At 45.1% G+C, this 14,961-nt stretch overlaps 1 protein-coding gene across 2 annotated transcripts in view; it reads right to left on the bottom strand.

The window, feature by feature from the left end:
• pabir2 (PABIR family member 2) overlaps window positions 1–14,961 on the bottom strand; it is a 103,249-nt gene that overhangs the window by 61,779 nt on the left and 26,509 nt on the right. For both annotated transcript variants that reach the window (XM_068047059.1, XM_068047058.1), the window contains exon 3: window positions 6,882–6,938. In XM_068047059.1, the coding sequence (XP_067903160.1) occupies window positions 6,882–6,938 (57 nt within the window). The remainder of the gene's footprint in view (window positions 1–6,881; window positions 6,939–14,961) is intronic.

Below are 14,961 nucleotides of genomic sequence, written 5' to 3'. Positions count from 1 at the left end.
TGAGCCCAGCCAGGTGGTCGAAGTTTCAGTGGGGGAGTATTTCGGGAGCAGTGACCATAATTCCATAAGTTTTAAGGTACTTGTGGATAGGATAAGAATAGTCCTTGGGTGAAGGTGCTAAATTGGGGGAAGGCTAATTATAACAATATTAGGCAGGAACTGAAGAATTTAGATTGGGGGCGGCTGTTTGAGGGTAAATCAACATCTGACATGTGGGAGTCTTTCAAACGTCAGCTGATTAGAATCCAGGACCAGCATGTTCCTGTGAGGAAGAAAGACAAGTTTGGCAAGTTTCGGGAAGCTTGGATAACACGGGATATTGTGAGCCTAGTCAAAAAGAAAAAGGAAGCATTTGTAAGGGCTGGAAGGCTAGGAACAGATGAAGCACTTCAGGAATATAACGACAGTAGGAAGGAACTTAAGCAAGGAGTCAGGAGGGCTAAAAGGGGTCATGAAAAGTCATTGGCAAACAGGATTAAGGAAAATCCCAAGGCTTTTTATACATATATAAAGAGCAAGAGGGTAACCAGGGAAAGGGTTGGCCCACTCAAGGACAGAGATGGGAATCTATGTGTGGAGCCAGAGGAAATGGGCAAGATGCTAAATGAGTACTTTGCATCAGTATTCACCAAAGAGAAGGATTTGGTGGATGATGAGCCTAGGGAAGGGAGTGCAGATAGTCTCAATCATCTCATTATCAAAAAGGAGGTGGTGTTGGGTGTCTTGCAAAGCATTAAGGTAGATAAGTCCCCAGGGCCTGATGGGATCTACTCTAGAATACTGAGGGAGGCAAGTGAAGAAATTGCTGGGGCCTTGACAGAAATCTTTGCATCCTCATTGGCTACAGGTGAGGTCCCAGAGGACTGGAGAATAGCCAATGTTGTGCCTTTGTTTAAGAAGGGTGGCAAGGATAATCCTTACGTCAGTGGTAGGGAAACTATTAGAGAGGATTATTCGGGACAGGATTTACTCCCATTTGAAAACAACCGAACTTATTAGCGAAAGACAGCATGGTTTTGTGAAGGGGAGGTCGTGTCTTACTAATTTGATTGAGTTTTTTGAGGAAGTGACTAAGATGATTGATGATGGAAGGGCCATGGATGTTATCTATATGGACTTCAGTAAAGCCTTTGACAAGGTCCCGCATGGCAGACTGGTACAAAAGTTGAAGTCACACGGGATGAGGTGAGCTGGCAAGATTGATACAGAACTGGCTCGGTCATATAAGACAGAGGGTATCAGTGGATGGGTGTTTTTCTGAATGGAGGAATGTGACTAGTGGTGTTCCGCAGGGATCAGTGCTGGGACCTTTGCTCTTTGTAGTATATATAAATGATTTGGAGGAAAATGTAGCTGGTCTGATTAGTCAGTTTGCGGACGACACAAAGGTTGGTGGAGTTGCGGATAATGATGAGGATTGTCAGAGGATACAGCAGGATATAGATCGGTTGGAGACTTGGGCGGAGAAATGGCAAATGTGAGGTATTGCATTTTGGAAGGTCTAATGCAGGTGGGAGGTATACAGTAAATGGCAGAACCCTTAGGAGTATTGACAGGCAGAGAGATCTGGGCGTACAGGTCCACTTGTCACTGAAAGTGGCAACGCAGGTGGATAAGGTAGTCAAAAAGGCATACGGCATGCTTGCCTTCATCGGTCGGGGCATAGAGTATAAAAATTGGCCAGTCATGTTGCAGCTGTACAGAACCTTAGTTAGGCCACACTTAGAATATTGCATGCAATTCTGGTCGCCACACTACCAGAAGGACGTGGAGGCTTTGGAGTGGGTACAGAAGAGGTTTACCAGGATGTTGCCTGGTCTGGAGGGCATTAGCTATGAGGAGAGGTTGGATAAACTCGGATTGTTTTCACTAGAATGACGGAGGTGGAGGGGCGACATGATAGAGGTTTACAAAGTTATGAGCGGCATGGACAGAGTAGATAGTCAGAAGCTTTTTCCCAGGGTGGAAGAGTCAGTTACTAGGGGACATAGGTTTAAGGTGCGAGGGAAAAAGTTTACAGGGGATGTGCGAGGCAACTTTTTTTTTTTTTACACAGAGGGTGGTGAGTGCCTGGAACTTGTTGCCAGGGGAGGTGGTGGAAGCAGATACGATAGCGACGTTTAAGAGACAACTTGACAAATACATGAAAAGGAAGGGAATAGAGGGATATGGGCCCCGGAAGTGCAGAAGGTGTTAGTTTAGGCAGGCAACAAGATCGGCGCAGGCTTGGAGGGCCGAATGGCCTGTTCCTGTGCTGTACTGTTCTTTGTTCTTTGAATCCTGTGGTGATTAACTCCCCTCCTGACTCCCCAAAGCCTGTCCACCATCTACAAGGCACAAGTCAGGAGTGTGATGGAATACTCTCCACTTGCCTGGATGGGTGCAGCTCCAACAACACTCAAGAAGCTCGACACCATCCAGGACAAAGCAGCCCACTTGATTGGCACCCCATCCACAAACATTCACTCCCTCCACCACTGACGCACAGTGGCAGCAGTGTGTACCATCTACAAGATGCACTGAAGCAACGTACCAAAGCTCCTTAGACAGCACCTTCCAAACCCGCGACCTCTACCAATTAGGGCGGCATAGTGGTGCAGTGGTTAGCACCGCAGCCTCACAGCTCCAGCAACCATGGTTCAGTTCTGGGTATTGCCTGTGCGGAGTTTGCAAGTTCTCCCTGTGACTGCGTGGGTTTCCGCCTGGTGTTCCGGTTTCCTCCCACAGCCAAAGACTTGCAGGTTGATAGTTAATTGGCCGTTGTAAATTGCCCCTAGTGTAGGTAGGTGTTAGGAGAATTGAGGGAAGGTAGAGATGTGGTAGGGAATATGGGATTAATGTAGGATTAGTATAAATGGGTGGTTGATGGTCGGCACAGACTCGGTGGGCCGCAGGGCCTATTTCAGTGCTGTACCTCTCTATGACTAGAAGGACAAGGGCAGCAAATGCAGGGGAACACCACTACCTGCAAGTTCACCTCCAAGTCACACACCATCCTGACTTGGAACTATATTGCCGTTCCTTCACTGTCGCTGGGTCAAAATCCTGGAACTCCCTTCCTCACAGCACTGTGGGTGTACCTACCTCACATGGACTGCAGCGGTTCAAGAAGGCAGCTCACCACAACCTTTTCAAGGGCAATTAGGGATGGGCAATAAATGCTGGCCTAGCCAGCGTCACTCACATCCCATGAATGAGTAAAATAAAATTGCCCTGGATCCCATGGGCTCTTACCTTCTTGACCAATCTCCCATGCAGTACCTTATCAAAAGCCTTATTGAAGTCCATGTAGACTACATCAACTGCTTTATCCTCATCTATACACCTAGTCACCTCCTCGAAAAATTCAATCAAATTTGTTAGTCATGATCTCCCCCTGACAAAGCCATGCTGACTATCCTTGATTAATCCCTCCCTCTCCAAGTGGAGATTAATCCCATCAAAATACAAAGAGGAATAAACTGGTCTTTTTCTGAGTTGCAGGCAGTGACTAGTGGGGTACCGCAGGGATCAGTGCTAGGACCCCAGCTATTCACAACATATATTAATGACATAGATGAGGGAATTAAGTGTAATATATTCAAGTTTGCAGATGACACAAAGCTGGGTGGGAGTGTGAGCTGTGAGGATGATGCAGAGAAGCTCCAGTGTGGTTTGGACAGGTTGAGAGAGTGGGCAAACATCTGGAGTATTGTGTGCAGTTTTGGTCTCCCTATCTGAGGCAGGATGTTCTTGCTATGGAGGGAGTGCGGCGAAGGTTTACCAAACTGATTCCTGGGATAGTAGGACTGACGTATGAAGAAAGATTGGGTCGATTAGGCTTGAATTTGCTAGAGTTTAGAAGAATGAGGTGGGCCGAAGGGCCTGTTTCAGTGCTGTATCTGTAAATAAAATAAATAAATAAAAGTACTCCCCCTACACTTTCTATACTCCTCTAGGGCCTCCACTGTTTTCAGTCCTCTGAATCTGCCATAAGCCTCCTTTTTTTTTCCTTATTCAATCCTCTATATCCCTTGACATCCAGGGTTCCCTGGAATTGTTGGTCCTACCCTTCACCTTAACGGGTATATGTTGGCCCTGAACACTCACTATTTCCTTTTTGAATGACTCCCACTGGTCTGATGTAGACTTTCCTACAAGTCCACTTTGGCCAGATCCTGTTTTATCATATTGAAATCGGCCTTTCCCCAATTCAGTACCTTTATTTCCGGCCCGTCTTTGTCCTTTTCCATAACTACCTTAAATCTTAGGCAAACCCCACCTGCCAAGACTGAGGCACACATTATTTCGCCACATGAACATTAAAACTTTAAAAATTGCAATCTCTGACTGGAAGGATATTTGCATAGTACCAGACAATGGGGAAACAAAGGGAGCCAATCCCTGTTCCTCCAATACACAGAAGTAGTCAGACCAGTTTTGGTCACATGACATGGCTGTTAGAGTTTTTGAACTCCTAAACAAAGGAATTGCCAGGCAGAATGCCGTGTGCTCATGGGCTGAGAAGATCTCCTCTGCCTGCCTGTTTGCTTCATCTCTTCCCACGGAACTGAATCTCGTAAAAACATGTGAAATTCAAAGAGAGAAGGGTTTGCCTTGTGAACAAAATTTTAAGATGATTACTGGGACCCAACGAATCGCGAGACCATATCTCCAAGCAAGGACTACAGTGAGCTCGAGAAACAGTTACAAGATATTGCCTCAAACTGTTCTACTTCTCTTTTCTATTCCTATCTGCATGTTTATACTGCGTGTGCATGCTAGAGTGAGTGCGTCATATATCCACAGGCGTGAACCGTATTAGAGTTTAAGTTTTAAGGTTTAATAAATTTCCTCTTTCTGCTTTAAACCAAAGAAAGCCAGTTTGCGCTCAGTTATTTGCCTGATAATTGGAAACTGTGAATAAGGGTTCAAACAAGAAGAGAGCTCAAAACACAGTGTGTTTAAAATTAAACCCTGTTACAATAATACCAAATAAAGACAGCAAAAGACCTCATGGACATTGCTCACCTGGTCGTAACAAGAGTTATGGTCACTATCCCCGAAATGCTCCTCCACTGACACTTCTACCACTTGTCTGGCTTCATTCCCTAAGATTAGGTCCAGTACTGCCACTTCTCTTATAGGACTTTCCGTGTGCTGGCTCAAAAAAACTCTCCTGGATGCACTTTAAGAATTCCGCCCCCTTTAAGCCTTTTGCACTAAGACTATCCCAGTTAATATTGGGGAAGTTGAAACCCCCTACTATTATTACCCTATTATTTTTACACCTCTGAGATTTGCCTACATATCTGCTCCTCTATCTCTTACTGACTTTTTGCAGGCCTGTAGTACATTCCTAGCAAAGTGATTGCCCCCTTTTTGTTTTTAAGTTCTACCCGTATGTCCTGCAGCCGCTCCGTGACATCCTTGCCACCGGGGAGGCAACATACCATCCTGGAGTCACGTTTGCGGCCACAGAAACATCCTTCAATACTTCTTAGATTTCACACTTTTCACTAAAATCTTTTATTGGACTTGTATGCTCTTCATCAACCACACCTGCATCTTTTAGCAGGATTTGTAACCTTTGACAAGTAGGGTGAGCAAATTGTCTACGTAACTTGCTTTTTTTTCCTCTCTGATTCTTATCACCAGATGCCATTAATACTTGTCTAACATTCTGACAAGAAATATCAGATTTTAAGACATCAGATATATCCTGACAGAATAAACCGCAGATCAACTGACTTTCCAAAAATAATTGCCTTATCATGTTCCATGTCGAGTTTCATTTGTGCATTTTTTTATAGAAGATTTATTCAATAGCAAAGGCATCTCACTACAGACTATATCAGTACTTACAAAATGGCTTACTTCAGCTATTTTACCTGGAATTACAATTCTCTTTAGTGACCTCAAAGTGTTGTCATCACCAAACTCTATTACTCTATGACTCTAAACCTAAAGCAAGTAGTACTTTTATATCCCTTAACCTTGCGTTCGATCCTCATGACTTAGTGAATCAAGGTAACATTTTAACCAGTTCTGATGAAAAGTCACAGACCTGAACGTTAACTCCGTTTCTCTCTCCACAGATGCTGCCAGACCTGCTGAGTATTTCCAGCACTTTGATATCAAGTCAGACACAATTTTAAACTGATTTCCTTTCAACTATTTGAATATTCCAACTGGACTGAATATCTATCGAAAATCTTGCACTTCCTGTCCACAAACCTTACTTCCTGCTGACTATTTTTAGTTGTGCTTTTCCATCAACATTTATAATTGTAATTTTCTATGTCAACATTTCCCATTGGGTTTTGCATTGTCAATGGTCACAATGTGGCTGCAGTCTCTAGGCGGCTATGTGGAATGAATTTCTGAAACATCTCTCCCAACGCCGTCAACATTTTGCAGCTAAAATAATTTGTGCTAACCATGGACTATTTACTGGGATTTGTTACTCAAAGTATGATACTGTCCTGTCTTCAGTTAAGGCCACAAGGCTATTTTGTCCAAGAAGAATGAGGAGATTTGTTACAGGTTAGTGCATCCATACAGAACAAAAGCATTTACATAAAAATCAGGCAATTTATTCCCGTGTGTATAACTGAAAGGATCTATTACAGCAACAGCTTGATCAGCACACTGATAGGTTTTATACTTTTAGTCTGTAATTCAGTTTAACATTTTGGGTGTCTCTGATAAAGCAGAGCTCTATAATAGATAGTTTACGAATGAAAAAAATCTCCAGCAAACTAATACTATGATAAACCAGGAACATTTCCCACACTCTGAATTCAGATATAGCAGCCTATGACAGAACACTTACTCCCCGCACTGAAACTTTCCTCTGATCTCTGGGTTTTAACTGTATTAGAGGTGTGCACCTGCTTTACCTGCTTGATTTGATGCAGCCTGCTGCTGGGGATACGAACTGGTGATGAGGGAACAATCTACAAAACAAAAGTAAGATAAACTCTAACAAGTGCAAACACTTCATTACAAGTCTAGAACTTTAACATTTCATTTTTTAAATTATATTTTTGGATGAATTTCTGTGCTGACCAAGCTGAGAAATGTCAATAATGGGGAATGGAGCACTCTCTGTGCCATGTGGTGCCACTGCCAAACACTCTATTCTATCGGTTTCAGGCACTGTGAGGTAAAGGCCTGCTTAGGTCACAAAAAAAAAAACCTGACCCGAACCCAACAGAACCACATCGGACCTGAGCCCGACCCGGCCCATTTTTTTCCCCGCGCCCGACCCAACCACCATATTGTTCCCTTTATCTACCTTGCGACTCCCAATCTGCAAGAAGCTGCAGCATGAGCATGATGACATCATAGAGACGCTCACTGTGCAGACTCAGAGTTTCCCTCCCTGATGTCCCAGACTCCCAGCTCAGGTAGGTTTTTCACTTTTAACACTTAACAGCAGAGCAAAATGCAATTCTTGCTGTGTGTCCCCGACCCAGACCTGAAAGTCGGACCCAGAAGAGCAACCCAACACACGTCGTCGGGTCCCGTCGGGTTCGGGTCAGGTAGCAGGCCTTTACTGTGATGACTGGACAGAATGGTGATCTAGTGTGTCACTTCATCACTTTCATCTTCGTACCAGGAACAGGCTTATCGCATATTAGACCAGAAGTTATTAGGAACGCACACTGATTTGGATCGAATGGATTGAAAGTCCAAGGGGAAATGCTGAGGTCTTCCACAACTGGAGGAGAGTGATCTTAAAAACAGTGCTTCGAAAACAAAGTGCTAAAGTCGGGAATTTGGTGCAAGTGGGAATTCGATGCATAGAGGAAAGAAGGTGCTGCTTTTTATTCATTTTGTTTTACCTCCAATAGTTGGTGAGTGGTTTTCCTTTGTCTCTAAGCTAAGAAACTGTAACTTGCTATTAATTTATTAAATTAGTAAGTAATTAACTAATCAGACAAATAAATAAATAAGGTTAGACAGTGACAGCAGGGCAGGCAGTGTGTCATAACTGCAGCATGTAGAAGTTTGTGGAGGGCACTGCGATCATTAAGAACCATATCTGCGTTAACTGTATGCAGCTCAAGCAACTGCGGCTCAGAGATGCTGAGTTGGAGTCCGAGCTGCAGACATTGCTGGGCATTAGGGAGGGGGAGAACTTTCCAAGAGGCAGTCACACCCCTTAGGTTAAGCAGAACTTTAGAATTGGTCAATGATCAGGGACAGGAGTATATGACAGCAAGGAGGATTCAGGATGTAGTGATGGAGGAGCCTCAGCCTCGACTTTGACCAACAGGTGCAAGGTACTTGCTACCTCTGTGGATCAGAACAAGGACTGCAGGGAAGATGGGCAAACTGACCATAGCACCATGGTGCAAGAGGCTATTCAAGTAGGGGGGGGGGGGGTGAAAAGGAATGTGGTAGTGATAGAGGACAGTATAGTCGGGGGGGGGGTGAATAGACAGTGTTCTCTGCAGCCGCGACCAGGAGTTCCAAAGGTTGTATTGCCTGCCGGCGGCAGGGTTAAAGACATCTCCATGCGGCTGGAGAAGAACTTGGTGTCGGGGTGGGGCGTGAGGCAAGGATCCAGTTATTGTGGTCCTCGTAGGAACCAACCACATAGGTAGTAGAACTAGGAATGATGTTCTGCTGAGAGAGTTTGAGGAGTTAAGTTCCAAATTAAAAAGCAGAACCTCAAAAGGCAATAATCTCTGGATTATTATCTGAACCATACGCCAATTAGAACATAAGAACTAGGAGCAGGAGGAGGCAATTCAGCCCCTCGAGCTTGCTCCGCCATTCAATACGATCATGACTGATCTCATCTTGGCCTCAACTCCACTTTCCTGCCCGTTCTCCATAACCCTACAACCCATTACTAATTAAAAATCTGTCTATCTCCTCCTTAAAATTACTCAATGTCCCAGCATCCACCGCACTCTGGGGTAGTGAATTCCACAGACTCACGACCCTTTGAGAGAAATAATTTCTCCTCATCTATGTTTTAAATCTGCTACCCCTTATCCTAAAATGATGATCTAGATTGTCCCACAAGAGGAAACATCCTCTCTACGTCTACTTTGTCAATCCCCTTAATCATCTTATATACCTCAATTAGATCTCCTCTCATTCTTCCAAACTCTAGAGAGTAAAGGCCTAAACTGCTCAATCTCTCTTCATAAGACAAACCCCTCATCTCTGGAACCAATCTAGTGAACCTCCTCTGAACTGCCTCCAATGCAACTACATCCTTCCTCAAGTAAGGGGACCAAAACTGTACGCAATACTCCGGTATTGCGGTCTCACTAATGCCTTGTACAGTTGCAGCAAAACTTCCCTACTTTTATAGTCTATTCCTTTAGCAATAAATGCCAAAATTCCATTTGCCTTCCTTATTACCTGCTGCACCTGCATACTAGTTTTCTGCGATTCATGCATGAGGACAACCAGATCCCTCTGAAGTTTCTCTCCATTTAGATAATAATCTACCTTTCTATTCTTCCGAACAAAATGGATAACCTCACACTTATTCACGTTAAACTCCATCTGCCCAATTTTGGCCCATTCACCTAACCTATCCATATCTATTTATAAATTTCTTATTTCTTTATTGCAACTTACTATCCACCTATTTTAGTGTCATCTGCAAATTTGGCTATAGTGCCTTCTGTCCCTGCATCCAAGTCATTAATATATATTGTAAATAGTTGGGGCCCCGAGGACCGAACCCTGTGGCACCGCACTAGTTACATCTTGCCAACCAGAAAAAGACCCATTTATCCCAACTCTCTGTTTTCTGTTGGTTAGCCAATCCTCTATCTAAGCTAATAAGTTTCCCCTAACCCCACGTGATCTTACCTTGTGTATTAATCTTTTGTGTGGCACCTTATCAAATGCCTTCTGGAAGTCCAGATATACTACATCTACAGGATCCCCATTATCCACTTTGCTTGTTACAGCTTTGAAGAACTCTAGCAAATTAGTCAAACACGATTTATCCTTCATAAAACCATACTGACTCTGATGGATTGAGTTTTAACTTTCTAAACGTCCTGTTATTACTTCCTTAATAATGGATTCTAACAATTTCCCAATGACAGATGTTAAACTAACTGGACTATAGTTTCCTACTTTCTGCCTCTCTCCTTTTTTGAATAAGGACGTTATATTAGCACTTTTCCAATCCACTGGAACCTTTCCCGCATCCAAGGAATTTTGGAATATTATAACCAATGGATCCACTATCTCCTCTGCCACTCCCTTTAAGACCCGAGGATGTAGGCCATCAGGCCCTGGGGACTTGGCTGCCTTCAATCCCAATAGTTTGCTCAGTACTTTTTCCCTAGTGATGATGATTGTTCTAAGTTCCTCCCTTTCTATAACCTCTGCATTACCTGTTACTATTGGGATGGTACTAGTGTCCTCCACCGTGAAAACTGAGGCAAAATACTGATTTAGTGTCTCCGCCATTTCGGTGTTTCCCTCTATTAACTCCCCAGTCTCATCCTCCAAGGGGCCAACATTCACAGTAGCTATTCTCTTCCCTTTTATATAATTATAGAACCTTTGCTATCACATGGCATACTGGTTAAAAAAATAAAATCCTATGGGATCCAGGGAAATGCAGCAAGGTGGACATTAAATTGGCTCAGTGGCAGGAAACAAAGGGTAATTGTTGACGAGCGGTTTTGCGACTGGAGGGCTGTTTCCAGTGGCGGTCCGCAGGGTTCCGTACTGGGTCCCCTGCTTTTTGTGGCATATATTAACGACTTGGACATAAATGTAGGGGGCATGATCAAGAAGTTTGCAAATGACACTGAGATTGGCCATGTGGTAAACAGCGAGGATAGCTGTAGGTTGCAGGAAGATACTGATGGTTTGGTCAGATGGGCAGAAAAGTGGCAAATGGAATTCAACTTGGAGAAGTGTGAGGTGTAACATTGGGGAGGTCAAACAAGGCAAAGGAATACATGATTAATGGGAAAATACTGAGAAGTGTAGAGGAAGTGAGGGACCTTGGAGTGAATGTCCAAAGATCCCTGAAGGTAGCAGGACAAGTCGATAAGGTGGTTAAGGACGCATATGGAATCCCTTCTTTTATTAGCCGAGGTATAGAATACAAGAGCAGGGGGGTTATGCTGGAACTGTATAGCTCATTGGCTAGGCCACAACTTGAGTACTGTGTACAGTTCTGGTCACCTCATTACACAAAGGATGTAACTGCTCTGGAGAGGATACAGAGGAGATTTACGAGGATGTTGCCAAGACTGGAAAAATGCAGCTATGAGGAAAGACTGGATAGGCTGGAGTTGTTCTCCTTGGAACAGAGGAGGCTGAAGGGAGATCTGATTGAAATGAACAAAATTTTGAGGGGCCTGGATAGTGGAGGTGAAGTGCCTATTTACCTTAGCAGAGAGGTCAGTGACGAGGGGGCATAGATTTAAAGTGATTGGTAGAAAAATTAGAGGGGAGTTGAGGAAAAGCTTTTTAATCCAGAGGGTGATGGGGGTCTGGAACTCATTGCCCGAAAGGGAAGTTGAGGCAAAAACCCTCAACTCATTTAAAATGAGTCTGGATATGCACTTCAAGTGCCGTAATCTGCAGGGCTACGGATCAAATGCTAGAAGGTGGGATGAGAACGGGTGGATTGTTTTTTGGCCAGCACAGACACGATGGGCCAAGTGGCCTCTTTCTGTGCCTTAAACTTTCGATGATTCCATGAGCACTAGCTGTACCCCTAGCCAAGCTGTTCCAGTTCAGCCAGAACACTGGTATATAACCTACAATTAGTTTCCCAGGTATATCCTGTCCACAATAAGGAAGACAAATCCAATCTGGCCAATTACTGCCTCATCAGTCTACTCTCAACCATCAAAGTGATAGAAGGTGTCGCCAACAGTGCTATCAAGTGGCACTTACTTACCAATAACCTGCTCACCGATGATCAGTTTGGGTTCCACCAGGATCACTTGGCTACAGACCTCATTATAGCCTTGGCCCAAACATGGACAAAAGTGTGAAATTCCAGATGGAAGGTGAGAGAGTGACTGTCCTGGACATCAAGGCAATATCTGACTGAATGCGGCATCAAGGAGCCCTAGCAAAATTGGAGTCAATGGGAATCGGGGGAAAACCCTCCACTGGTTGGAGTCATACCTAGCACAAAGGAAGATGGCTGTGGTTGTTAGAGGTCAATTGCCTCAGCCCCAGGACATTGCTACAGGAGCTCCTCAGGGTAGTGTCCTAGTCCCAACCATCTTCAACTGCTTCATTAATGACCTTCCCTCCATCATAACGTCAGAAGTGCGGATGTTCGCTGAAGATTGCAGTGTTCAGCACCATTCGCAACTTCTCAGATACTAAAGCAGCCCATATCCAGATGCAGCAAGACCTGGACAATATCCAGGCTTGGGCTGATAAGTGGCAAGTAACATTCGAGTCACACAAGAGTCAGGCAATGACCATCTTCATTGAGAGAGAATCAACCATCTCTCCTTGACATTCAACAGTATTACCATCACTGAAACCCCATCAACATCCTGGGGGTTACCATTGACCAGACACTTAACTGGACTAACCATAAAAATACTGTGGCTACAAATGCAGGTCAGGAGTTGGGATTTCTGCAGCGAGTAACTCACCTTCTGACTCCCCAAAGCTTGTCCACCATTTACATGGCACAAGTCAGGAGTGTGATGGAATATTCTCCACTTGTTCTCCAACAACACGCAAGAAGTTCGACACCATCTTGCAGCAGCCTGCCTGATTGGTACCCCATCCACCACCAGTCGCGAATTGTACTGAACATTGTGCAATCATCAGCGAACATTCCCACTTCTGGCCTTATGATGGAGGGAAGGTCATTGATGAAGTAGCTGAAGATGGTTGGGCCTAGGACACTACCCTGAGGAACTCCTGTAGTGATGTCCTGGAGCTGAGATGATTGACCTCCGACAACCATAACCAACTTCCTTTGCGCTAGGTATGACTCCAACCAGCAGAGAGTTTTCCCTGATTCCCATTGACTCCAAAGGTTATTGCTAAGCAAGTGCTGCTTGATAGCGCTGTCGATGACACCTTCCATCACTTTACTGATGATCGGGAGTAAACTGACGTGGTGGTAATTGGCCGGGTCAGATTTGTCCAGCTTTTTGTGCGCATTGCCGGGTAGATGCCAGTGTATTAGCTGTACTGGAACAGCTTGGCTAGGGGTGTGGCAAGTTCTGGAGCACAGGTCTTCAGTACTATTGCCGGAATGTCGTCAAGGCCCATAGCCTTTGCAGTATCCAGTGCCTTCAGTTGTTTCTTGATATCACGTGGAGTGAATCGAATTGGCTGAAGTCTGGCATCTGTGATGCTGGGGACTTCAGGAGGAGGCCAAGATGGATCAGCAACTCGGCACTTCTGGCTGAAGATTGTTGCAAATGCTTCAGCCTTATCTTTTGCTCCCCCATCATTGAGAATGGGGATATTTGTGGAGCCTCCTCCCCGTTAGTTGTTTAATTGTCCACCGCCATTCATAACTGGATGTGGCAGGACCGCAGAGCTTAGATCTGATCCGTCGGTTATGGGATCACTTCGCTCTATCGCATGCTGCTTACGCAGTTTGGCATGCAAGTAGTCCTGGGTTGTAGCTTCACCAGGCTGACACCTCATTTTGAGGTATGCCTGGTGCTGCTCCTGGCATGCCATCCTGCACTCTTCATTGAACAAGGTTTGATCCCCCAGCTTGATGGTAATGGTAGGGTGGGGGATATGCCAGGCCATGAGGTTACGGATTGTGGCTGAGTACGATTCTGCTGCTGCTGATGGCCCACAGCACCTCATGGATGCCCAGTTTTGAGTTACTAGATCTGTTCGAAATCTATCCCATTTAGCACGGTGGTAGCGCCACACAACACAGTGGAGGGTATCCTCAATGTGAAGACGGGACGTCGTCTCCACAAGGACTATGCGGTGGTCACTCCTACCAATACGGTCATAGACAGTTGCATGTGCGACAGGAAGATTGGTGAGGGCAAGGTCAAGTATGTTTTTCCCTCTTATTGGTTCCCTCACCACCTGCCACAGATCCAGTCTAGCAGCTATGTCCTTTAGGACTTGGCCATTAGTGGTGCTACCGAGCCACTCTTGGTGATGGACAATGAAGTCCTCCACCTAGAGTACATTCTGTGCCCTTGCCATCCTCATGCTTCCTCCAAGTGGTGTTCAACATGGAGGAGTACTGACTCATCAGCTGAGGAAGGGTGGTAGGTGGTAATCAGCAGGAAATTTCCTTGCCCATGTTTGATCGAATGCCATGAGACTTCATGGGGTCCGAAGTCGATGTGGAGGACTCCCAGGGCAACTTCCTCCTGCCTGTACACCACTGTGCCGCCACCTCTGCTGGGTCTGTCCTGCCGGTGGGACAGGACTTATCCAGGGATGGCGATGGCAGAGTCTGAGACATTGTAAGGTATGATTCAGTGAGTATGATTATGTCAGACTGCTGCTTGATTAGTCTGTGGGACAACTCTCCCAACTTTGGCACAAGCCCCCTGATGTTAATGAGGAGGACTTTGCAGGGTCGACAGGGCTGGATTTGCCGTTGTCGTTTCCGGTGCCTTGGTCGATGCCGGGTGGTCCATTCAGTTTCATTGCTTATTGGCTTTGTAGTGCTTTAATACAACTGAGAGGCTTGCTAAGCCATTTTAGAGGGCATTTAAGAGTCAACCACATTGCTGTGGGTCTGGTGTCACATGTAGGCAAGGGCCAGACCAGGTAAGGACAGCAGATTTCCCTCCCTAAAGGACATTAGTGAACCAGATGGGTTTTTACAACAATCATTAGACCAGCTTTTTTAAATTCCAGAATAACTGAATTCAAATTCACCTTCTGCCATGGTGGGATTTGAACTCATGTCCCCAGAGAAATGCCCCGGGTCTCTGGGTTACTAGTCCAGTGACAATACCACTATGCCACCACCACCTCCCCCTTAGATTAAAAGAGGCTTAC

Source organism: Heterodontus francisci, chromosome 15 (genome assembly GCF_036365525.1).
Source record: "Heterodontus francisci isolate sHetFra1 chromosome 15, sHetFra1.hap1, whole genome shotgun sequence".
Lineage (NCBI taxonomy): Eukaryota > Metazoa > Chordata > Chondrichthyes > Heterodontiformes > Heterodontidae > Heterodontus > Heterodontus francisci.
The sequence above is the reverse complement of the archived record's forward strand: the minus strand, read 5'-3'. Positions and strand labels throughout refer to the sequence as shown.